Source organism: Phoca vitulina, unplaced genomic scaffold, assembly GCF_004348235.1.
Source record: "Phoca vitulina isolate PV1807 unplaced genomic scaffold, GSC_HSeal_1.0 scaffold60, whole genome shotgun sequence".
NCBI lineage: Eukaryota > Metazoa > Chordata > Mammalia > Carnivora > Phocidae > Phoca > Phoca vitulina.
Genome location: NW_022589763.1, coordinates 1071683 through 1097968, shown reverse-complemented (window position 1 = coordinate 1097968; position 26286 = coordinate 1071683). Strand labels below are relative to the sequence as shown.

The window sequence follows — 26286 nt, the reverse complement described above, 5'->3', positions numbered from 1 at the left end:
GCTGAGATCCAGGTGGGGCAGGGCCATACTCCCTTCTGAGGCTCTAAGGGAGGGTCCTCCCTGCCTCTTCCAGTTTCTGGGGCTCCAGGCATCCCTGGGTTTGTGGCCGCGTCCCTCCCATCTCTGGCTCCGTCTCCATGTGGCTTCTCCTGTGTGTGTGTGTCTCCTCCTCTGTCCTCTTACAAGCACACCTGTCCTTGGATTTAGAGCCACCCTGATCCAGGATGAGCTCATCTCAGATCCTTCACTTCATCACATCTGCAAAGACCGTGTTTCCAAATAAGGCCCCATTCACAGATTCTGGGTGGACACAAATTTTGAGGAAACACTCTGCAATCCAGCCGAATACTCAAGAAAGAACTAAGTGTAAGAAAACGATCTAGCTGTACACTGTTTTCCAAGCATCACCAATAGTAATTCTAAGGTGAGGGTGGTTGCCTGCAGGGCGGAGGAAGCCATGCCCGCGGTGCATCCTCGGCCAGACCTGAGCCCCCGGGGGATGCATCTATGATTCTCCGTGCACACGCAGAGCCCATGGAAACAACCCACCTTCACAGAAGCTGATCCGTGCTTCCTCCAGGAATGAGAAGTGCTTCTTGGCCATCTGTACCACCTCAGGGATGTCAAACACGGTGACCCGACACCCAGGGTACAGAGAGGTGCACTCCTTGGCCAGAGCCCCAGAACAGCCTGGAAGTGGACATGGAACAGGACAGACGGACAGGAAGGTGTGAGCAGATGCACCTTGGCCCACCATCGACCCCCAGGGGGCATCCACATGGGGGATGTGGTTCTGCCCCCCATGGAGGTCTTCATGGCTCCATCATCACCTATGAGCACCTGAATCTACGAATCTTCCTGGCTGGACCAACCCGTTGACCACTATGGCCCCGTTCTGCGTGACTCATAGGCAGACACGCACTTGGGCACCACAACTGTCCCATGCGGGGACTGCCCCATTACCCGAGGATTCTGTGGCACAGAGAGACCACGGAACATGCCCAAAGTCACACAGCGAGCCAGGCACAGGGGCCGCTTTTGAATAAACCACATCAAGTTTCCCAGTCATGGCGTCCTGCTGCCCAAGATGGTGGGGGGACGTTGCCCTGATGTTGGCTACGGGTCTGAGCATCTCAGATCTGGGGACCAATGACTGGGGGCCCCTTAGCTGCACCTTGAAGCCTGTCTGCATCCCAGGCAGCTCGGCCCAAACCAGCGAGCCATTGTGTTGCTCAAAGGATGGAGACATGCCCACGTCGGGAGGGCCACATCGGGCTTGCATCACCCCCAGAACATGCACCCAGGCAAACATGGTGTCGGGAGCCCCTGAATCCCCATCTAGTGGGGTTCATGCTCCCCGTGCCTCCTCTATGGGACCAGCATGGGATGGTCAGGGCAAGAGCGTTTGCTTGAAAGGGACCAGGGGTTAGACTTGGCTGCCCCCACTTCCACCTCCACTGAACCCCACATTTCCACCCTTTAGGACAGAGATGACCAACACCCAGTACTCCTGCGTCTGCTCTAGGATATGCCATGCGCAGCCTTCAGCCACAGGAGATGCTTAAGATGTGGGCATCCTCCTCATCCGTGTTAGCATCAGGACCCTCAGAGCCCAGAAAAGCTGGCGGATCCCTGCAGCCCCACACGGCGCTTTGCCTGCCCCAGGAAGGCAGCGTGGCAAGGTTGACTTGATGGCTTTGCTAACTGCTTTCCAGGAGCTCCGTGTCGGCTGCACCCCACCATCCTCTAAAGCCTCCCTTGTCACGCTGAGCAATGCCAATGTCTACAGCCACGTGGCCCGGGCCTCGGCAGCATCCGCGTCCCTGGGAGCAGAGATTCTTGGTCCCGCCCCAATGCACGGTGTCAGAACCGTAGAGGGTGCGCCATGCTCGGGGAGGAGCTGGAACCCCCACAGCCTGTGGGACGCCCACGGGGTGCCTTGTCCCCGATCCTAAATGGGATCCCCATTGTCTTCCCTCCCTAGCCCTAAGACACAGCTCCATGCGTGGGGCCGACGCTCACCACCAATATCGCAGATGAGCGGGAACGGGGACAGGTCAAAGGCGGCCAGCACATGCCTCCCGCTGATGCTCCAGATGTCCTGCAGACCTCGCATGACCTGCAGCCGCTCGCCCTCAGATCTGCATGTGAAACCACCCTCGTCAAGATCGTGTGGATACCCAAATCAGGGGAGAAGCTGTGGCCGGAGCAGGGGTCTTGGAAACGGGCAAAGCACAGGACGGAAGGGGAGGCACTGGGCAAAGCACAGGCACCAGCCCTGAGGACTCCACACCCCGTGCACGTCCTTCTCCCCTTTCCCAGCCCTCGGCCAGCAAGGAACCCTGCAACGAGCCATCGGGGCATCGCCACCTGGGGACTGTGGTACCAGACCCCACGCCAACAGCAGCCCCGAGTGTGTGCGTAGAGCTGACCTACTACCTGGGTAACTCTGGCCCAAGCAAAACCCATTCCTCATTTTTCTACATCACTGTTGCTTCACGTAGAGCGCCTTGTGGGGAAGGACAGATTCCCGCCTGCTCAGCACACTGACCAACACAAACAAATCTGTCGTCTTTTTTTTTTTTTTTTTTTTAATTTTAAATATCAACGTCCCTCTGTTTTGCTCCGTTTGGACCCATGTATTCCGCCCAGCGAGTGTGTGGAAAGGAAGCGTCACCCTGCACGCGTGGGCGCTCGGCGTTACCTGTAGATGGCGCTGAAGAGCTCGTCAGAGGGAACCCCAAACGCCTCCAGATACTGGTTCTTGCCGTCCCTGCAAACAGGCAGGACGCGGTCACCCAGGATCTGCCACGTTCAGGGAGCACCAGCTGGTGCACACGTGGGGTCACACATCCTCACCTCCCGTCACAGACAGAACAAGCAGGGGACAGGACTCAGTCACCACATGTTTGGACCCCCTTTTGGGATGGAACACACACATGTTCAGAGAGGCAGGCTGCACATCTAGCCTGGCTCTGCCACGTGGGCAAGGAAGGAGCGGGTTCTAAAGACAGTGTGAAGGAAGCTCGAAAATGACGTGCAGTCAGGGGACACTGATGTCCACAGGACTCATCAGTCGGCATCCGGGGGCAGGAGAAGCCTTGCTGTGCTATTATCAGTACCTATCAGTATCTGACATCTATCTATACCTATTTATCAATATCTATTATTTACATATGTCTATTAATATCTATCAATATCCATCTGTACCTATCAATATCTATTCATCTATTACCTATTAATATCTATCAATACCTATCTATCAATATCCATCTATTATCAATCTATCTACCTACCTACCTATCCATCTACCTATCTATCATCCATCCATCCATCCCTATATCTATGTATCATCCATCCATATGGCTACCTGTCCATCCATTCAACTATCATCCATCTATCTATCTAGCTAGCTAGCTAGCTAGCTAGCTAGCTATCATCCATCCCTATATCTATCATCCATCCAACCATCTATCCATCCATCCACCTGTCCATTCAACCATCCATCCATCCTTGTATCTATCTATCTATCTATCATCCATCATCCATATATCTATCAATCATCCATTCATCCATCCATCTATCCACCTGTCTACCCATCAAACCATCTATGCATCCATCCACCCATCTAGCCATCCCTATATTATCATCTATCTATCTATCTATCTATCTATCTATCTATCTATCTATCATCTATCTATCATATCTATCTATATCTATTTATCCATCCATCATATCTATCTATATCTATTTATCCATCCATCATATCTATCTATCCATCCATCCATCCCTGTATCTATCAATTATCCATTCATCCATCCATCCATCCACCTGTCCACCCATCAAACCATCCATGCATCCATCTACCCATCTATCATCCCTATATTATCATTCATCCATCCCTCTATCTATCTATCCATCCATCCATCCATCATGTCTATCTATCCATCCATCCATCCCTATATCTATCAATCATCCCTTCATCCATCCATCCACCAATCCATCCATCCAACCATTCATCCACCCATCTAACCATCCCTATACTATCATCCATCCATCCTTATATCTATCTATCCATCCATCCATCCCTATATCTATCAATCATCCAACCATCCATCCATCCACCCATCTAGCCATCCCTATATTATCATCCATCCATCCCTATATCTATCTATGTATCTATCTATCTATCCATCCATCATATCTATCCATCCATCCATCCCTATATCTATCAATCATCTATCCATCCATCCATCCCTATATCTATCTATCATCTATCCATCCATCCATCCATCCATCCATCCACCTGTCCATCCATTCTTCCATCATCCATCCACCCATCTAGCCATCTCTATATTATCATCCATCCCTATATCTATCTATGTATCTATCTATTCATCCATCATATATATCCATCCATCCATCCCTATATCTATCAATCATCTATCCATCCATCCGTCCATCCATCCAACCATCCATCCATCACCCATCCACCCATCTAGCCATCCCTATATGATCATCCATCCATCCCTATATCTATCTACCTGCCCATCTATGTATCCATACATCTCTGTCACTGGTTTCCAATTGCAGGTGATTCTGCCTCCAAGAGGCATTTGTCAATGTCTGGGGACATTTTTTTATTATCACGACTGGGGAGATTGTACTGGCAGCTGGTGGGAGGAGACCAGAGGCGCTGCTCCACACCCTGCAGAGCCGCGGACGCCCCACCTCAGAGAGTCATCCAGCCCCAGACACCCACAGCGCAGAGTGCAAGAGCAGATGTGGAGCACACAACCATCATAATTCGGGCAGTATCTTGTGTGCCATCTTCCCCGCTTTGCCTCCTCAGCCCAGGCCCTTTCCCTGGAGACCACTGAAGCACAAGGACTCTTAACTGAGCAGATGTGCATTTCGTGAATTCCTTCAGCCAGGACTATGGGGGTTTCTCACATCTGCTCTGGATTTCCACACCTAGCGGGGTCGTGTTTGATTCTACAAGGAACCTGGCACTTCAGCTGCACAGACCCCCTGAAACCAGCCCCCAGGGAGCCCCGGCGCACAGTCCATGCCATCGAGGCCACGCCCACCTCACGGCCTGGGCCAGGTGGCCCCAGCACAGATATGTCGTCCTGGCCAGGTACCGCAGCATGTTGCCCTGGCACTTGGGACTGGCCCTGACCAGGTAGGTGCTGGCGAGCTCTGTGTTTTGATACAAAGCTGAAAACAAACAGAGAGAACACAAAAGGCTAAGTTAGATTCCAAGTCCTTGCCATGTGCTGGTGCCAGCATCGGCAATATCAGGGCTGAAAGGGGATTCTCGCCTAGGGGCATCAAAAGGCCTGCAGCCACAGCTGGGGGCTCACGCACCTGCTCGATTCTGTTTTGGCAAATCCCGTTGGAAAGTGTGGTGCAGCAGGTGGGAAGGGCACGTGAGCCGATGGGGAACCCTATAATACAATCCCTGGGCTTTAAAATAACACCTGATTTGGATATACACTCTACTGGTGATACAACGATCTCCAAAACTGGAATCACGTTGTTGGAGCAGGGGCTGCCTTTCTGCCACGCTCAGCCAAGCAGTAGGCAGCCAACCCCGGGTGAATGTCATCATTGTAACAAAGCCCTGGGGAGGATGTGCAGACCCAGGCCCACAACAGCCCTGGTGCTCTCTGAGCAGATGCCCCGCTGTGAGCTACCCCATCCCGCAGCATCTGCAAATGGCCAGTCCCATGCCTGAGCCTACCTCCCTGTCTCCTCTCCTGGGGACGCTGCTTCCCACGGAGCCCCCGCTGCTTTGCATGGGGTGGTCCCCAGCTGGGTGTTGGCACCAACCAAATGCCCCAGGGTCAAAGGACAACTGATAATCGTGCCAGAAGCCACCTCCGGTAGCATCCCCCTGCACCCAATGTCCCCTGACCGAGGTGTCCTCCCGGGGGTGCAAGCTCAGTGTCAGCCACCCCAGTACGTGTGATGTGCAAAGACTGTTCTCAGGGAGTGGCTGGTGGTGGTTGCAGATAGCTTGCACCCTCGTACCTGCTTGATTTCCACACCCGGGTACCTGAGAGCTGTCAACCCCCACAGGATGCTCAAGTTAACCCATCCCTGGCATTTGCACCCCAGAACCCCAACTGGTGCATGACTCGATGCCACAAGCACAAAGGCCACTGACCACGGCTGCCACAGCCAGGCCAGCACTCCTGTTCTCATGAGCTCCAGCTCAAGCAATGCTCTCTACATTTGCAATTTCATGAATCTACAATTCTAGAAGTGGTCAGAATGAGTGACATAGAGTTGACACTTTGAATTTTGCAAAGTAAGGACATAAAAAAAAAAAACCTACCACCACCATATTCCATAAGAGAAAAGCCATTTCAACACCAAAATAAGAATGTAATATAAGGAATGGCAACCCTTTAGCTGGATAAATTTAGTTTGATTGAGAAGTACGCCCATGTGATGTTTTTCCCCATTTTTCCTTGCTCATTGGATACTTCATGAGGGTACCAATGTGCACACCAGCATGTGTAGACCTCTCTGGAATGAGGACAGCTAAGTACAGCCTGGGCGCTAAACCTGGCCCACCGTTTGTCTTTGTAAATAAAGTTTTATTGACACCCAGCCATGCCCATTCACTTACATAATGTCTACATGCTTACCTTTTCCCCTCCTTGTTTGCACCTGAAGCAGCTTCAGGGACACACAGGTGTCCAGCAGGAGCTCTGTCCCACAGGAGCTGGTGCCCAGCCGTGCAGCCACTGCTGCCACGCCCAGGGGCTCTGGGGCCTCAGCCAGAAGGTCAAACACGCCCAGCTCACAGGCGGCAAACAGGACCTCGGAAACAAGGGGCCAGCTTTGAGTGTCCTAGGAACCGTACTCACCATGGGGAGCCAGGGGTGCGTTTTCGGGGGACACTGCACTGCTATGGAAAACGCTATGGCAGTTCCTTAAAAAATCGAACATAGAATGGCCATAGAAACCAGAAATTCCACTTCTGCATATGGACCCAAAAGAACTGAAAGTGGAGACTGGAAGAGATACTAGTACACCCATGTTCACGGATGCATTGTCTACAGTACCCAAAACATTTAAGAACCAAGCATGCACCAACGGACAAATGGATGAGCAAAGTATGGTCCATGCACACAGTGGAATATGACGCAGCCTTGAAAAGGAAGGATGTTCTGCACCTGCTATGACGTGGATGAACCTTGAGGACATGGTGCTGAGTGACATAAGCCAGACACAGAAGGACAAATCCTGTGTGATTCCACATATACGGGGTCCGTAGAGGAGTCCCATCCACAGAGACAGAGAGTAGATGGTAGGGCCAGTGATGGGGAATTAGTGTTTGATGGGGACAGAGCTTCAAGTTGGGAAGATGGAAAGTTCTGGAGACGGATGGAGGGGGGTGGTTGCCCAACAGTGAATGTGCTCAATGCCCCTGAGCCGTGCACATAAAAATGGTGGAGATAGTAAAATTTATGTTATGTCTATTTAAAATAAAATTTTCCAAAAAATAATTTTTTAATTTTTAAAAAATTAAAGAAAAAAATGAAATTTTCAAATTAAATGAACTCATTAAAATTTTTAATTTAATTTTTAAAATGTAAAACAAAATGTTTAAATAAAATTTAAATGAATATTCAAATATTTTAAACAGCATAGAATAAATAAAACAAATAACAAATAAAACAAAATAAAATAAAATGAAAAGAAACAAAACGGAACGAAATGAAATGAAATACGCTTCCCCCGTTCACTCAGGAAGCACCTGTTTCTACCGCTCCAAGTGCTGTGGGGTTGACCAGCTGTCCAGGGTGATGCCATCTACTGGACAGGTTGGTCCCCAGGGATGGTGAGGGCCAGGGCTGGGGGGCGGCTGCCGAGTACATGCAGGGTTCCACAGGGCCATTTACCGGCTTGCTGGCACAGAAAGGGGGAGGCTGAGCAGATGTGGGTGTACGCAGCATGCCCCCCAGCCCGTCTGTCTTTAGAAGCTCTTCATTGAACCCCCTCCCTCCCATCTTGCCCAGAACAGCATCACTCTGAAAAAGAAACAGCCTGGGAACCATTCTAACAAAGAAACACCCTCTGAAGGAAACCTCTGGTCCTCAAAGAGAACACCAGCAAAGGGACGGGGACAAGCACAGCCACCTGCAAACCCACGTGAGTTTTCAAGACCCTAGTCTTTGCCTCTTCACTGTTGGCAGCCATTACCTGGGGGCACAAAGCCAGGGACTGGGTTGTTTTAATTTTGCAAACAAGGAAATACATATACTGTGTTTTGTTGTTGCTGTTCAGAGGTCAGTGTTCCCTACACTGTCAGTGTCTTAAAATGTGTTACCTATTTTCTTCCATTTATCTGTTTAAAGAACTTAGCAGGTCGTGCCTGAAAATAATGCATGAAGTATAAAACATGGATAAGTCAATGCATTTTTTTCCCCTCCTGCACACAGTGTTTGGATGGGTGGTGCCAAGGCTGGGGCGACCTCAGTGATATTGGCCAGGACGGACGCACACACTCACATCCCGTGTGCACAGATGGTCCTGGAGCCCAGGTGCATCCCACAGCACTCAGTCCACACGGTGATCAGCACTGGGCCCATACGTGCATGAACGTGAATAAAAGTAAGACCCGTCTCCATCCTACGTGAGGAAGTAAGTAGGCTGGTGTTTGCTTTTTCACTGAGCACACGGAAAGCCCTACACCACACACGCACGCGGCCATGGTTGGGGGGTGGGGTGATACTGCATTCGCAGTTATTCTGCGATTAGGGTCCTCTTAACTCTTATTCCATGAAAGCAGGGTTTCTAGACCCCAGCACAGCTGACATCTGGGGCTGAATGGCTCTTTGGGGTGGGGCATCCTGGGCACTGTAGGGTGTACAACTGTGTCCCTGGTCTGCACCCACCCCACGCCAGGAGCACCCCCATCCTGGCCATGACAACCAAAAATATCCCCAGACCTTGCCGAGTACCCCCTGGGGGCCAAAGTCCCCGTTTGAGAACCCCTGGAGTAAAGTTCTATCAAGGTTAACTATACGCTCCATCTATAAAATTCTATTAAGCTCATATTAAGTCTTGTTAATGTTGTTTCCTTTTGCGTTCTGTGAGGGGAACACAAACTCTTATTCTATTAAGATTGTATCAGCTCTTGTTAGGGTTCCATTCCTTGTTATTCTATGAAGGTTGTATTATCTCGTACTATTAATGTCGTATGAACTTTTCTTCTATTAACGGTGCACAAACTGCTTAACTCGGGCTGTTTCAAGCCTTATTCTATCAAGATGGTATTAACTCTTGCTCGGTTAAAGGTGTATTATTTCTTACACTGCTAAGGTTGCATTAACTCCTGTTATGACTATATGACATCTTGTACTAAGGTTGTGTGAACTCCTACTGTATTTAGATTTTATTAAGTCATTGTATCAAGGTCATATTAAGTTTTATTCTATCAAGGTCATATTAGGTTTTATTGTATCAAAGTCATATTGAGTATTATGCTATCAAGGTTGTATTAAGTATAATTCTATCAAGATTGTATTACGTTTTATTCTATCAAGATCCTATTAAGATTCTTCTATCAAGGTCATACTAGGTTTTATTGTATCAAGGTCGTATTAAGTATTATTCTGTCAAGGTCATATTAAGTTTTATTCTGTGAAGGTTGTGTTCCATCTTCTTCTATTAAACTCGTGACAACTAGGTAACATATCATCACGTGTACTGAATGGGATTTTCCTCCCAAGATTTATAACCCGCCCAACACCAGTGTGAGCGAGGAGCAAACAGCCCCAGCTGGCCAGGAAACATCTTGCAAGCACAAGTCAGTCACATCTTCAAGCAACAGAAACACAGCAAATTATGATGATTATTTTGTAGAAGGATGCTCCTTTTCCGTATCTCAAAGGCTCTACAATAGGAATTCTTAACCCTTGGGGGTCTACAGACCGAATCTGGGGGGATCCGTGAGCTCGGTTGGGGAAGACATTCTGCTTCAATATTCAGTGACCTCCACCCAAAGTCAACACCCTCTTCGATTGTGAATCAAGCGCAAAGCACCGTAGTATTACGATACCTGCGAGTCAGTGACCGAGGGAAGCCAAGACATCTTCGTGTCTCACGATATCTGCCACAGGGCACTTGAAATACAACCAGGACGCACACGGCAGATGAACGGCACCATGGTCCAGTGGGTCTGGACTCGACTGGCTGCACACATCACCCCAATCTTGCAGCCCCAGACCCTCCGCCCCAGCGACTGCCGTCCTTGGGTATCTTTCTGCCTCGCGGATGCTCAGCCACTACCTGGTGAAGCTGTGTGTTCTCAAAATTAGAGTTTCACTGCAAAAAGCCGGGGAGAACCCCACCATCCCATGAGAGAAGTCCACCGTTCCCCTGCACAGCAGCTGTGAATGCTTTCCTGCCCTCTGCATCCACACAACTGTCCACATGGACATGTTCAGCACCTGGACCCCAGAGATTTCCAGCACAGCATGTGTGCGTCCCACCAAAGACCACCCCCCACTGCTAATATCCTCATCCCACAGCCCTGACACCGATGGAGCTTTAAAATATAAAATCTAATGCAAACTGGTGCAGCCACTCTGGAAAACAGTATGGAGGTTCCTCAAGACGTTAAAAATAGAGCTACCCTACGACTCAGCAATTGCACTACTGGGCATTTACCCCAAAAATACAAATGTAGTGATCTGAAGGGGCACCTGCACCCCAATGTTCATAGCAGCAATGTCCACAATAGCCAAGCTACGGAAGGAGTGGAGATGCCCTTCAACAGACAAATGGATAAAGAAGATGTGGTCCATATATACAATGGAATACTACTCAGCCATCAGAAAGGATGAATACCCACCATTTGCAACGACGTGGATGGAACTAGAGGGTATTATGCTAAGTGAAGTAAGTCAGTCAGAAAAAGACAAATACTGTATGATTTCACTCCTGTGTGGAATTTAAGAAACAAAACAGATGAACATAAGGGAAGGGAAGGAAAAATAAAATAAGGTGAAGTCAGAGAGGGAGACAAACCATAAGCGACTGTTAACTCTAGGAAACAACTGAGGGTTGCTGGAGGGGAGGTGGGTGGGGAATGGGGTAACTGGGTGATGGGCATGAAGGAGGTCACGTGATGTGATGAGCACTGAGTGTGAAATGCAAGTGATGAATCATTAAATTCTACCCCTGAAACTAATAATACACTCTATGTTAACTAAGTTGAATTTAAATAAAAATTTTTGAAAAAAATTTAACAAAAGAAATAAATGAAGGAATATACAAAATATATATATATATAAAATCTAATTATAACTTGCCTCTACTGTTTTACAGAAGTAAAATTCGCATAGCAGGAGATTCGGCATTAACCACTGTAAACGAAATAACTCAGGGGCGTTTGGCACATTCACTGCGTTGTGCAACCACCAGCTCTGTCTGATTCCAAAACATTCTCATCCCCCCAAAAGGAGAGCCCGTCCCCATTGGCAGTCCCTCTCCAGTTCCCGGCGACCACCACTCTGCTTTCTGTTTCTATGGATTTGCATATTCTGGATGTTTCATATAAATGGAATCACACACCACATGGCCTCTGTGTCTCCCATTTCCACCCAGGATAATATGTACTCAGTCAGAAGAAGGGATGAGATACTGATGCGTGCTACGTTGTGGATGGACCCCCAGACTCACCTCTAGTTTAAATGCATCACCTTGCTTTTTAGTGTGTTAATGGACGAGCTCCTATATTGCCCTATCACAGAATGTTTTCAGTATTTCGATCCCTGTCTTTTGATAAATGTTGCCCCGCACCCCAGGGGCCAAGCCTCTGCCCGGACACCTGCCCATAGTTCCAGGACATCCCACCCCTAAAGGACACTCTGTACCCATTAAGCTGTCACTCCCCATTGCCCTCGCCCAGCTCCCACCAACGGCATCCAAGAGTGCTCGGTGGAATGTTCTCCCCACGCTCCTACCTGGGAGACCATGAACCCATTTGAGTATTCAGTCAGCAGACGGTACGCCTGTTCCTCGGGGGAAGTCATCTTTGTCCCACGCCAGGCTGGCCTTGAGAGCCCCTGGTTGTCCCAGCTGCAGGGTGTGTGTGTCTGTTAGCAAGTGGTGCGGCGGCCAGCCACTCGGTGCTGCCAGAGCTCTTTGCTGGAGGCCCAGGGTGAGCCAAAGGCCGATCACTGTAGAAAATCCTATTAGCCCTATTAAGGGGATGACAAAGCTTAAAGGTACTCGCTGGCTTTCTGCTCACTCCTTCTGTTCCTGCTGTGCGCACAGCCCTAAAATAGCCTGCATCTGTCACCTCCCTCCCTTACACCATCAGCTATGGAACGCATCCAAAACCAGTATGCTTGCTAATCACTAGCATCGATTACTCATTTCATGCATTGAAGAGTCTCTAGTCCCCTTTACATGGGGAGACAAAGGGGGCATAATTAATCTTTTAGGGCTGCCATAACAAAACCCGTATGCCTAAAACGAAGGGAATTATCCTGTCCCAGCTCTGGAGACCTTCTAGAAGTCTGAGATCCAGGCGGGGCAGGGCTGCTGAGATCCAGGTGGCACAGAGCTATGCTCTCTCCTGAGGTTCCTGGGGAGGGTCCTTCCTGCCTCTTCCAGCTCCTGAGGCTCCAGGCATCCCTGGGCTGGTGGCCGCATCCCTCCCATCTCTGCCTCGGTCTTCATGTGGCTTCTCCTCTGTGTCTCCTCTTCTGTGTCTTGTAAGCACACCTGTCATTGGATTTAGGGCCACCCTTGTCCAGGATGAGCTCATCTCAGATCCTTCACTTACTCACACTTGCAAAGACCCTATTTCTGAATGAGTTCCCAGCCTGAGGTTGTAGGGGTTAGGACATGGACATATCTTTTGGGGGGCCACCATTTAACCCACAGTAGACAGGGGGTGGGCTCAGCTGTCATCCAGGGCTCAGGATCTTTAAAACACTGTCTGAAGGCATGTCCTTCTTTGTTTCCACAGCCAGCAAATGCCCCTGAAACCATTCCATGGATTTGGACTCTGAAACTACTTTCAATCGCATGTCTTGCCACAGCTAAAAATGTGCGGTAGGGACTTTAGTGAGGGGTGTCACTCAAAAGTGGCCTCTAAAACAAGGCCACATGATTCCTTTTCTCCTCTGCATGCTGTCTGTCTGTGCTTGGGACATCAGCAATAGCTAAGGTGACAGACGGCGGAGGCCACATACGGGCAATGGGCTCCCAGAGAGAGAAGAGAAGAGCAACAGCCTGTCCTCACTCCCCTCCCTCCAGGACCATCGAGCTAGACCTCCCCTCCTCGCGGATCTCACCCGACAGGAGCCCCTGTGCCACCCAGGCACTGCCCCTTGGGAGTCACATGCGGCTGTTGTCTATTAAAGCAAGCGATTTTGTGCAGGGAACATTATCATCCCAGAGCCAAGATTTCCAGGCCAGAGATGTAAATCCAGGAGGCTTCACGCAGACAGATGGAGACGTGCATCCTGGGGATGTCCTGGCGGGTAGCAAGCACGGTGGCAGCACTGAGGGGCGCTGGGTGAGGGGTGGGGGGGACAACTTTAGTTCACTGAAAACTCTCCCTGGTATTTCGATGGATGACCCTGAATGGACAGCCCAGCCCTACGAGATTCCATGCGTGGATGTGAGCCATTGCTCCGCTCTTCTGGATGCTGGTGTCTATACTGGGACACCTTCTAAGGACTCACTGCTGACGTGTAGAGACGCCGCGGGCTCTTGTACACCGTTCTATGTCCTGCAATCTCGATGAGTAAGCTGACATTTCCAGGTGTCTTGTGATTTCCGTGTGGGTAATTAAAATGCCCGCATATAATTAAAATTCGGCTTCTTGCTTTCTAATTCGAAGAGTAAGGGAGAGGAGGAAAACCGACATTGGGTAGGCTTGCAGCCATCTTTGATCTACCTATGTCTCTTGTGATTATTCACGTATTTATGTACTTACTTATTTACTTATGTATCTTATTCATTTATTTTGACTTTTATTACATGCCCACGTTCTGCTACCGCTTGGCCGGGTACCTGTCCTATGGTTTAATAGATTTGAAGCTCCAGTCCAACTGGCTTTGTTTTGGAGACATAAAGGCAGTCTTTCAAAAAGCGGAAATTGCACAATTTACTTGATAAGCCATGCGAAACCATTTGATATTTATATTAAAAGATCACATACCTGAATCTACTCTCATCAACTCATTTTCAGTTTTTGTTTGTCCTGCCTCTTCCTTGCCTGAGCCGTGGACTGGCACTGCCTGGAATGTGCCTCACGTGTCTCTCGTGACCTTTCTGATGCTTGGCTTTACAAGCAAAGCCCAGATGGCAGCTAGAGGCCGTCCTGCGGCCTCAGCCTTCCTCCTCCCCACACCCCTGCAAGCCTGAGCTCAGCATCAGCTCACCATGCCTAGCCCGTGCCCCATTTTGGGGGCAGCATCGCCTGTCTGGGGGTGCAGGGAAGGCTCCAAGGGTGCGCTCAATGCCATCGTGGCAAGAAGCTGGGCTTGTCCTGTGGTTGGGTGGGCGACGTGCAATACGACAGAGACTGAGATGTGCTTGCACAGAAGCTGGAGGTAAGATGGCGAACGACCCTTGGGTGCGGGAGGGGGCTCACAGGAGGAACAAAATGACCTGCCAAGGCTCGCATTTGTTTGATTAAAGTGCAAGTAGCCCTTCTCAGACAGGACACCCCATCCCAGTGGGTAGGATCTCCCCGGGATCTTCTGTTAAGGCGATTACTTTACTAATGAGATTGAGGGCTGAGAAGGGCTGAAGACTAATGCCTAAAATTCAAGGTCAGTGCTGACGTCCTCCCCTTTCAGAAGCGGAGTCCTGAACACGAGCAAACAAAGGACTCCAATGCTAGAGCGGCTGGAAATGGACAGCGGCTATCCCTTTGTACATCGCCAACCACTGGCATGGCATCCATGCTGGCCCACCAACCCCTGAACAGTCCTCGTTTCTTGCCAGAAGAAGTCAGATGCCATCTTGACAGAAGCAATTCCCACCAGGCAGGCGGAAAACAGAAAAGGATTTGCGCGGACAGGAGTTGTTCAAAAACGAATCCAGCTAATGGGTTTCTTTTGGGGGGAGGCAAAAACGTTCTCAGGTTTGTGCGTGGTGATGGTTATGCATGTGACTATACCCGAAGACGCTGCACGGTACCCTTCTCATGGGTGGACGTTATGGTATGCGCAGTGTATCTCAATAAAGGTATTTTTTGAAACACTTTATTTTTATTTTTTTAAGGATTTATTTATTTTGAGAGAGAGCACGAGTGTGCATATTGGGGGGAGCGGCAGAAGGAGAGAATCTTCAAGCAGACTCCCTGCTGCCTGTGGGGCCCAACACGGGGATCAATGTCACAATCTCGTGACCCTGAGATCACGACCTGAGCCGAAACCAAGAGTCGGATGCTCAACCGACTGAGCCACTCAGGCACCCCAAGACTTTCTCTTAACAACAGTTTGAGGTTCCCAGGAAATGTGAAGGGAAAACTCAGTGATTTATCATACACCCCTTGCCTTCACACATGCATGGCCTCCCCCATGGAGGCTACTGCTAAGGAGAAAAGCATCCATGGAAACCTCCGAACGAGAAAATGGAACGGGCTTCCAATGAGCACACCGACGGGCTTGATCAGAACGCACCGCCTGACGCGTGGTCCACCTGCCTGTATCCTGCGGTCCCCATGTCCACAGGGGACGAGGACACACCCGTGCGGGGTAGACCAGGAGACCCCAGTGCCTCCCCCACTTCTGAGCATGCGGAGCTGGGGGAGCAGCCCCTGCTGCCCTCACAGACAGCCGCTCACATGGTGAAAATCGATCACACAGACAGAAGCACAAATGTGTGGAGACGATGAACACCGCCAGGCCGGCCTGACAGCCACGAAGGATATTGAAGTGATGCAGACCCACCTGTTTGCAGAGAGAACAGTTCATGGCACAGCTCCCGCGGGAGGGACGGCTGAGTCCGCCAGGCTCCACCCGCCAATCCCTCGCGCTTCTAGAGAAAACGCCTGAGACGCACATGGGTGAGTTTGAGAAGGTTCACACGTTGGCAAGTTGACGGTTCACGAGAGCTACCCTCAAGTTGGGCTCATTTCTCGAGGCCTGGGTCCCACAATGCGATGTGGGGAAACAGACGGGGGAAGGTGACCCTTAGCTTGCAAAACCGTGGACCTTAGTAGCACGCGGTTGCCATCAGGGGAGCAGGTGTTCACAGACCTGCACCTGTGTCAGCCCGGACACCCTAAATCAGGCCGTCAGGCTTCGGGATCTCGTGCACCCTCCCGGTGACTCTACTGTGCATACAAAGCAGGAAAGCACATGCCCAGTGGGTTGGCACAAAGGTGACCTAGACATTACGTGGCTGATTGCATCAATTCTAAAATGCACATTTACTGCTTGATTTTATAGTTGACCGTCACGGAAATCGGGATGTAGTCCTGGGTTAAATGACGTCCCCATAACATTCCTGGACCCTCGGGAAGGGGTGTTCTTGGGGAGAAGGGTCTCTGCAGATGGGATGAGTGAGCAGAACATGCTGCGGGCAGAGAGGAGGCAGAAGCAGCTCCACTTGGCTGGAGGGCCGTGTGCATCTGAGCTGGGGAAACGTTCACCTTCCCAAAGACGGAGGCCGCACACAGAGTCCTGACACCGGTTAAGCACAGTCAATCATAGAAACTGAGGATAGCCATGTCTGCAGAAAGCAGCACTGTGGGTGACGACTGGCTGCAGAATTTGTGCTTTCTCCTCTTTCCTGATCAGGAGACACGCACTGAGCCGCCACCATGAGCCTGCCCATCCCCGGCAATCCAGATCCTGGTGGGGAGGAGAAAGAACCCGTCTCTTGGGATTTATGTCTTAAACAAGACAAATCGTCAGTGGGCAAAGAAAGAGGTTAAAATGCCCATGTCAGAGGGTCATAACGTGTGGTGTGAAGAGAAGGGGAGGAGGGGAGCTGGGCTTGGGGAGGGGGTGCGATTTTCTAACAGAGTGGTCGGGGAGGCCCTGAACATTTGAGTGCCAAGGGGAGCAGCTGACCAAGGGAAGAGCAGACCAGGAAGAGGGACAGCAGGTGCAAAGGCCCTGGGGCCGCAGCGCATGTGACCTGTTCAGAGAAGAGCAAAGGAGCAGGGGCAGGTGCAAAGGCCCTGGGGCAGTGGCGTGTGTGACCCGTTCAGACAAGAGCAAAGGCCCTGGGGCAGCGGCGTGTGTGACTTGTTCAGAGAAGAGCAAAGGAGCAGGGGCAGGTGCAAAGGCCCTGGGGCAGCGGCGTGTGTGACCTGTTCAGAGAAGAGCAAAGGCCCCAGGGCAGCAGCATGTGTGACCTGTTCAGAGAAGAGCAAAGGCCCCAGGGCAGCGGCATGTGTGACCTGTTCAGAGAAGAGCAAAGGAGCAGGGGCAGATGCAAAGGCCCTGGGGCACTGGCATGTGTGACTTGTTCAGAGAAGAGCAAAGGAGCAGGGGCAGATGCAAAGGCCCTGGGGCACTGGCATGTGTGACTTGTTCAGAGAAGAGCAAAGGAGCTGGGGCAGGTGCAAAGGCCCTGGGGCAGCGGCGTGTGTGACCTGTTCAGAGAAGAGCAAAGGCCCCAGAGCAGCGGCATGTGTGACCTGTTCAGAGAAGAGCAAAGGCCCTGGGGCAGCGGCATGTGTGACCTGTTCAGAGAAGAGCAAAGGCCCCAGGGCAGTGGCATGTGTGACCTGTTCAGAGAAGAGCAAAGGAGCAGGGGCAGGTGCAAAGGCCCTGGGGCAGCAGCGTGTGTGACCTGTTCAGAGAAGAGCAAAGGCCCTGGGGCAGCGGCATGTGTGACCTGTTCAGAGAAGAGCAAAGGAGCAGGGGCAGATGCAAAGGCGCTGGGGCAGCAGGACCTGTTCAGAGAAGAGCAAAGGCCCCGGGGCAGCAGGACCTGTTCAGAGAAGAGCAGAGGCCCTGGGGCAGCAGCGTGTGTGACCTGTTCAGAGAAGAGCAAAGGCGCAGCCGGAGGGCAGAGGGAGTGAGCAGGAGGAGGAAGAGGAGGGTGGCTGGAGGGGTCCCAGCCCTGCAGGGTACCGTGCAGACGCGCCAGAGACAGAGCCCAGTGGAGTGTTGCCAGCAGGGACCCCCTTGGCACGTCCCGGGATGGTCCGCACGGCTCCCCCTTCACCCCTGCAGCGTCCCTGACAGGATGTGATGGCACAGGTGCTGGGCCCGTGCCAGTGGGCACATGGACCACAACACGCCCAGGTCCGGGTCCACACCTGGGTTTGGAAGGGTCGGCGTCCACGTGGCACCCACAGAGCCTGGCCCGGGGTATCGCCAGGGGTGCTCCTGCGGGGAAAGGTGGAGCCCAGAACACTCCAGTGTCAGGGAGCGAGGGGCCGAGGGACGGACAGGAGTGAGGCCAGGTGCAGGGGCAGCACGCAGCCTTCAGCCCCAGATGGGCGCCCGCCCGAGCAACTTGGCGGTCACCTGGTGTCTCGGCGGCGGCAGCTGCAATAGAAATGCCAGAGGCTGGGGGCTTACGAACAACCCGTGCATTTCTCACGGTTCCGGGGCATGACCGTCCGAGGCCCAGATGCTGGCGAACTCGGGGTCCGGTGAGGACCCACTTCCTGGATCACGGATGGCTGTCTATTCCGTGTCCTCACAGTGGAAAGGCCAGGGGGTTCTCTGGGGTCTCGTAAGGACGCTAATCCTGCTCGTGGGGGCCGCACGCTCATGAGCAGATCCCCTCCCCAAGGCCCCACCTGCTAATCCCACCGCCTTGGGGATCAGGATTCAGCTATGAACTTCAGGGGGACACAGACACGCAGCCAGGCACTGGCCATTGTGCGGGAGCGGTGGGGGGCGATGTGAGCCCGGGGGCCATGCCAGACAGGGACGGCAGCAGGGTCGGCCCCCTGCAAGGGTGTGGACAGGAGCTGGGCAGGAAGGGGGCTGTGGGGAGGCGTCCACGCTGTGCAGGATGCAGATGGCGGCCTGTGTGCACAGCACGCTGACCGCAGGGGCCTGAGGCTGTGGTCTCCTCGGGTGCAGAGGGGCCGCCTGGAGGAGGAAGTGGGACCTCAGGCTTCCCCGTGTGCACCTGGGCAGTGGGGCAGCCCCCCAGCCTGGGTTCGCCTGTACTTCCCCAGCCCCAAAGGAAGCAGGGAGAGGTGAGCGAGGGGTGCGGGGGCGGGCAGTGACGGTACACAGCTGAGGAATGCAGCGTACCCCCGGGGCGGAAGCAGGGAGCCTCCTGCAGGGGGCTGGGGGGGAGAGGGCCGCTGCCTGGACCCCAGACCTGCCCAGGGGAAGCCTGCACCGTAAGCTCACCCCCAGGTGGTCCCAGGGCACCTGCAGACCTGAAACCAGGCCCCGTCCTGAGGCAGGACCCTTCCAGACACCCCTGCACACAGCTTATAGCAGCAAACCTTTTCCCAAACATGCATTTTACCTGTTTTCCCAAAAACACAAGCGGAGAGTAAACATTTTAAAGAAACTGGTTGTGCTCTTCAGAATGGGTCCCTGATCCCCCCACCCCGGTGACCCCTGATGCCCTCAGGTCTAGAGAACATCCCTGCCCTGTTCCTCCCTCAGGGCGTGGCCAAGGAAAACGGCGGCCCCACCAGTGACCCCTGGCATCAATCAAGCATCAGTCCGTACCAACAGCTTCAGATCAGGGTGACGCAGCGCGCACTCGGTACGGGGGAGTTTCTTGGCAAATGGGTTGGGGGGGGAGGCAGGCCGGGGTCGCAACTGCAGACACGGGGGCATCGACGGCCCAGCACGCCCACAGAAGCTCACTCACCCGAAGAGGGAGCGAACCAGGATCTACTCCGTCGCCCCTGGTTTCAGACTAAGCACCCCTGGTTTCAGAGTAAGCAGACTGTCCTTTTGTCAAAGCCCAGCCAGGTAGAACCACAACAGATCAGGGGGCGGTCCCCACAATGACATAATGACGGCGGTCACCCAAAAAGAGGCTCAGGGCAGAACGCTGTCAATGACAGAGACCCAGAGAGACCCAGAGACACACGGAGACACCGACCTCCCTCCTTGCCTAACAGGTTACGTGTAGGACGCTTCTGAGGTTCAAATATCCCATTCTTTCAGGATGTGTTCTCTATTCCTAGCTCACCCCGGTGGGAAACATAATAGCCTCACAACGAGAAGAACGTGCAAACGTACGTTTACAAGGATAAAATCTAACCGGTGACACATGTGTTTCGATTGATCTCCACTCCCACTTACAAGCCATTATCGGCGGCTAAAGACACCTACAGAAAGCAGATTTCTTAGGACGTAAGTGGAAATACTGGTAGAAATCCCACCCCAACTCCTCAAGAGGACAGGGGTGCCAACTCTAAGGTGAGCCCAGACGCTGTCCTTCACGTCAACCCCACTCATCACTGGTGACCCCATTCTCACTGCAGATCCACATTCGAGATGGTGTTGCTCTGGGGCCTGCAGAGGTTATCTGCTACGTCACGACAAACTACCTCTGCCCTTCATTGCTGTCAAGTGCAGAACCCGGCCCATGGGGCACACTCATGCCTCAAGCCACGACCCTTTTCCTCCTAACACCCTGTGACGTTGTGTATGTGTATATGGCTAGGACTCCACCATAAACCATAATGGACCCCTCTTCCCAACACAGTCCTTTGTTCCCCGTTTGCCACCAAAGAGACTTCAGAACAAGGAAAATTACGAAGAGTAAAAAGGGGTGTCACAAATGACCAAGGAAACAGTTCTCCCAAAACAGGATCATCCTTAACTTTTATGCGCCCAGTAACAAAGAGTCAAAATACAAAAGGCAAAACCTGACAGGACAGCAAGGAGAAAGCGCTGCAACCACTATCATGGCTGGAGATGTCAGCACCACCCTACGTTCAATAACTGACAGACCCAGCAGGCCCAGGGCAGTGAGGGTGGAACCGCCTGGACAGCACTGTGACCACTCCACCTTCCTTGTAGCTCAGGGGTTGAATGTACATGAAGACCAGTGGAGGTGGGTATTCAAAATTCAGATTCCTGAGTGTCTTCCCCCGGTGACACCCCATCCTGGAGGTCCAGGGCCAGCATTCTCCAGCTTTCCTAGGGCCCTCCCCTCCTGCCACTGCCCCCCCCCCCCGCCCCAGCCACATATATATCCCGTGCCTCCTGAAGGCCCTAGTTACCCCTCCCCTCCCCTTTCTCCCTAACCTCTTGCCCAATGCACCAGCTTATTCCAGGCTGACACCTGTTGCCACAAGCCCCCTCCTCCCTCATCCTTGCTCTCTCCTATCACCTCACGACCAGTTTAAAGCCCTCCTACCTGTCCTTTCCAGGTTGGAAGTGACCTGGTCTGTGCTTATGTCTCCTGTCAGCTCTTCCATGCTGACACCTCCCAAGCCACACTGACTCCCTGACCCTTGAACACACCATGTTTGTTCCCATTATACAGACCTCTGCCTGGAAAACATTAGTCACAGAAACCCACCTCCCTGAGCTCAGGCAGAGATCTCCCCATGCCCCAGAGACCTCCCCCTGACCTCACAGACTTCCCAACACCTGGTCCCAGGACGTTCTGAGCCAGTGATGGGGCTAACGTTCAGCGCTGGGCTACAGGGGCCCTGACAGGATTTCTGAGAAGCGTTTCCAATGCCTGGGTGTCTGAGCACATCTTGCACCCTCGCCTCAGCAGGTGACAGAAAAGACAAAATCCACGCCAGAGAAAGATGCGAGTCTGCTGTGTCCATCTTGGTTTGTGACAGTGAAGTGAGCTGGGACGGAGGAGGCACAGGGCCAGCCATCCATATGCTGACAAGCTCTGCATGCTAATTAAACGCAGACAGACGGAGGGACTGTTGGGAGTCGGGAGTCCCAGCAGGAGTGCTGACTCCTACCTGCTACAACCCTACGTGAGAAAAGAACCACTTCTACCTTAATTCATTTTTAAAACTGGCTCTTCAGCTTTAAGAAGACTGCTTTAGTGAATTTGCTAAACTTGTGCTCAGTAAACAAATCGAATGCTTTTAGAACCCAGGATTCTCCTTCACGGGGTTATTTTACAATAACAACCACACTGTGAAATCCATCGTTGCCTATCAGCGCTTCTAAATAAAGCGAGTGATTTCTATCAGTTTCAAACCTGCTAAACTAGGCTCAGTTCAGTAACACAGCCCAAAAAGCTTAAACAAACAAAAAAAAGTATGGAAAATATTAGTTCATTGGAAAAAGATTTTATTTCACAAAAAATGCAAACTGGAATAAACACCATCTTTCCTAACGCAAACATTACAGCTATTTTTAAGTATTTCTTGAGCTTCACTTGGAGAAGCAAATGATTATAAAATTTAACAAGTTTTTAGCCTTAAATCTGTTTGAAACGTTCCAAGTAAAAATAATTTAGCAAAACAGCTTCTTAAAAAAACCACACACGCTAACCTTGACTAGAAACCAAAGCTTTTAACCAATCTTTTTTTTTTAATGCATAATCACCAGTTCGTAATGTGAATGTTTCTGAAGTGAGGAGCATGAGACCACGCTGGAGCACCCCCCACGCGCGGACACCTTAAGAAGACAGCATGTTTGCGTTTCGATCTTAAGGACTTGCACTGTCTCCACGCGTGACGTAACGTGCCACAACCACTGGGTTCTCCTGGCATCCTGCCAAGTGCGCTTCCCAATCATCAGTTAAAATTACAAAAGAAAAAGGAAAAAGAACACGACCAGGGCAAGGCTTTTTCAAGTTTTCAGGGCCCTGTGGGACCATGGCTGTCCATTTTGACAATCCGTCCCCGACGTGCAACGTGCCTCCCGTGAAGTCAGCATACGTGGGGGTGTCCCTAAAAGGGACAGAAATGCTGCTCCGCCTGCATGTACGTGGTGGCTACGCACTTCTCACCACTGCCGGCCAGTGCGTTTTTCCTGATTCAAAGAGAATTGGTGACATTAAAGCTATCTGATCAACGGTTTTAAGGGAAAACTAAAGCTAGCGATTGAGGACTACACGTTCGGAACAGAAAGGCCGCCAGATGTTAACGAAGGGAGAATCGTCACGCGTGGCCCTCCTGCGTGGGTGGCTCCTTGGCGGTGTGCTCTGCGGAGGCTGGGCAGAAGAGGAGCCAGGAGCCCACGGGTCCTGGTCTTCGCTGGGCGGCCGCGTGGGGGGACGCCCTGCATTACCTGTTCCAGGCGCTGCGGTGCCGGCTGGGGGACCCTGAGCGTGACCTGTCTCGGTCACCGTGGCCATGGTGGCTACGCTTCCTGCCCGAGCCGCCCCTGCGGTCTCGGCTCCTCTCCCTCCGGCTGGACCGCTCTCTGCTGTGGGATCTCCGGGACCGGCTGTGGTCGGGGCTCACGCTCCGCCGCTGAGGGCTGTCGTCCTGGCGTGAGTGCTTCTTGTGCTGCCGCCGCTCCTTCCGTCCCTGCCTCCCGTCCTCCCGACTGCCAGCCCGCCGCGGCCGGCTCCTCTCTCGCTTGTGTCTGTCGTCCTCCCCCCGGCCCCCGCTGGCCCGGCCTCGGCCCCCGCTGGGCTCGCGGTTGCACTTGTCTTGCTCAGAACGGATGTCCTTTTTGGGCGCGCTCTGCTCACAGGCGGCGGCGGCGGCGGCGGCGGGCAAGCCCTTGGGCTGCTGGTTGTTGTCAGGAATGCAGGAGAGGACACTGGGGCACCTCTTGTCAGGGGAGCTGTCACCTGCGGTGGCGAGGCGAGAACTCAGGCTTTCCTTGCACTGGGCCCCCTCGGCCACGCTCCCGTTCACACTTTTCGGCGTGCTGTCGGTCTCCGGCCGGGGCGGGGTCTCCTTCAGGGTGCTGGGGGGGGGCTGGCCCACAAGGGGATGCAGGGAGGCGGCGCCCACGCAGCTGGCCGACACGGTCTGCAGGATATCCAGCACCGGCTGCAGCAGGTCCGCGTGGGAGACGCCGAGCTCATCCTGCGTGTGCGGGTCGTCGGCCCTCTTGCTCAGCAGGATGCTCAGCAGGCGCTCCCGCAGCTCCCTCTCCTTGCGCTGCAGCCCCAGGGCCCGCTCCTTCTCCTCCTCCACGCGCCGCAGCTCGGCCTCCTGCAGCCGCCGCCTCTCCTCCAGCTGCTGCACCCGCAGCGTCTCCTCCTTCCGCTCCTGCTCCTGCAGTTTCACTGCCTGCAGCACAAAGGGGAAGGCGCAGCCATGTACCTCCGTGCCCCCTGTACGCTCCGGGTAGGCGCTGGGTCTGCAGGTGCCCCGAGGCGTGGGGGGTACCGAGTGGACGCTCTGGCCGGAGTGCGGCCCGCCCGTCCCTACCACGCCCGGGCCGTCATGCGTCCGAGCGAGCAGGAAACCCCGTGGCCGAGCTACGTGGCACAGCCCCGGGGCGGGCATTTCGGGTGGGGCCTGGCCCCTCCGAGGCGCACATGGGGCCTGCCGTGAGGTCGCAAGCGGTCACCAGCAACAGGGAGCTGAGATTACGAGGCGGACATACGCTGCCGTGGCCGCCGCGGGACGTGCGGGGCCTAGGCTGGGTTAGCGTCTTCAATATTCACCATGAAACAAGAGCTGAGCTGCCACGTCTCAGCGCGCCTGCCAGTCTCCTTCCCGGGGACTTATCACAACTGTAATTAGACAACAGGTTATGGGGTCGCCCCGCGCCTGACTCCGCGGGGGCACGCGGCCTGCCCAAGCACAAGGAGTGCCGGGCGAGGTCCCCGTGTGTCCCCGGCCCCCGGCTCGCAGGAGTTACCGTCGGGCCTCCGGAAGGAGCGGGTGGGAGGAACGAGGAGGCTCTCAGCACTGAGGCGCTCATCCGTACAGCACCGGCTGAGACCTGTCAGGTCCACGGCTGCGGAGGAGGAACGTGGCCCAGCCAGGCTGCACAGTGCACCCTGAGGTCCCAGGGACGCCGCAGGGCCCCTCTCTATCAGCAGGCTCAGCCCTTGCCCTCCCGCCGCCCCTGGCTGCTGGCTGGCGGGGTCGGCACAAAGCCCACCGTGCCGACGGCCCTAGGCAGAGCCATCTGCGGCGGGAAGAGAGCCACGGGGGCCAGGGGACCCTCAGTGAGCTCGGCCACTCCCTCGCTCCGGGGCAAATGGGGACCCTGCGCCCCAGCTCCCTGAAGGCTCTCGGGACCGTGCCTGGCAGGTGTGAACACACGCTACGCTAAGTCCGAGTTCTCCCAGCTCCGCGAGACAACAGCACATCCTAGAACCTGGAGCGAGGCAGGAAGGCCACACACACTACCAGCTGACAGCGCGCCCGTCGGTCCTAACGCTCGTTCTCGCCCGTGGCTGCGACCAGCTGTGGGACGGGGGCGGGGACGCTGGCCGCACGTGTCAGAGACGCGCAGACAGCGGCCGCAGCGGGAGACGGCGCAGCCCGGGCTGCCGGACGAGAGCACGCGCGCCCGCCCGCCGTACCTTGGCTCTGCTCAGCAGCTCGGCGACGAGCCGGATGGACTGCAGGTTGCGCTGAGCCAGGAGCAGCTTGCGCTCCTCCAGCCGGATCTTCTCCTGCAGCTTCTTCTGCTCCTCCGCCTGCAGCTTCTCCAGCTTCTTCTGGTTCCGGCGGAACTCGCGGTCCCTCTGCTTCTGCTCCCTCTTGCGCAGCTTCTCCTCTCGCTTCCTCTCTCTCTCCAGCTCTTCTAGCTCCTTCTGCTTCCTGAGCAAAATACACGAAGGGCTCCGTTAAGCACGGGCGGCGCGCCGCGGCTGAGCGCTCAGGCCGCGGCCAAGTGGGAGTGCTAAGCCGGGGGCAGGAGGCGGGTATCGGAGCATGCTCAGGAGAGCGGTCATTTTAATGCTTTATCCCCCAAAACAGGTTTCGGCTGAATCCAAGCAACTGGACACGGGGAGATGCACACTGACAGGGTTCTCAGAACCTTTTGAGGGAGGGTCTTGCTAACGAACTCGCAGACACAAAGAAAAGAACGGGTGGCTTTCGCTGACACAGAAAGTTCGGGTTTGAACGAGACACAGCAAGAGGTAGAGAGGCCAACAGCGGCCCGGGGGACCTCCTGCCACAGCGCCAGCCGGGACCCTGACACACTGCGCTCCTGCCTCATGAGGGAGGACGCACACGAGTGGACGGAGCAGAGCCCGTATCCGGGAGAAAGTGCAGGGGGCGGACGGGAGCATCAGGACACGCTCCACAGCCCGCCGGCTCGCCAGCCCATCAGACACCGCGGGGCACGGGCAGTGAACTCACTGCACACGGCCGCCAGCTGAGAACCATTCAGCGTACAGGCCATGCGGACGCGTCTCCCCGTGGGCACAGAGCGCCCACCGCTGGCCGTGCTGACGCGTCTCCCCGTGGGCACAGAGCGCCCACCGCTGGCC

The 26286-nt window shown here is 53.7% G+C and overlaps 2 protein-coding genes across 2 annotated transcripts in view; both read right to left on the bottom strand.

Moving 5' to 3' along the window:
* ASMT (acetylserotonin O-methyltransferase) overlaps window positions 1-15237 on the bottom strand; it is a 17746-nt gene extending 2509 nt beyond the window's left edge. The window contains exons 1-6 of the mRNA XM_032391201.1: window positions 11991-15237; window positions 6660-6834; window positions 5091-5220; window positions 2705-2773; window positions 2023-2141; window positions 550-690 (exon numbers count right to left, since the gene is read on the bottom strand). Of these exons, the coding sequence (XP_032247092.1) occupies window positions 550-690; window positions 2023-2141; window positions 2705-2773; window positions 5091-5220; window positions 6660-6834; window positions 11991-12059 (703 nt within the window). The 5' untranslated portion in view covers window positions 12060-15237. The remainder of the gene's footprint in view (window positions 1-549; window positions 691-2022; window positions 2142-2704; window positions 2774-5090; window positions 5221-6659; window positions 6835-11990) is intronic.
* Window positions 15238-21485: 6248 nt separating this feature from the next.
* The window catches only part of AKAP17A (A-kinase anchoring protein 17A), a 14971-nt gene continuing 10170 nt past the window's right edge, over window positions 21486-26286 (bottom strand). The window contains exons 4-5 of the mRNA XM_032391198.1: window positions 25369-25609; window positions 21486-24118 (exon numbers count right to left, since the gene is read on the bottom strand). Coding sequence (XP_032247089.1) covers window positions 23156-24118; window positions 25369-25609 — 1204 coding nt within the window. The 3' untranslated portion in view covers window positions 21486-23155. The remainder of the gene's footprint in view (window positions 24119-25368; window positions 25610-26286) is intronic.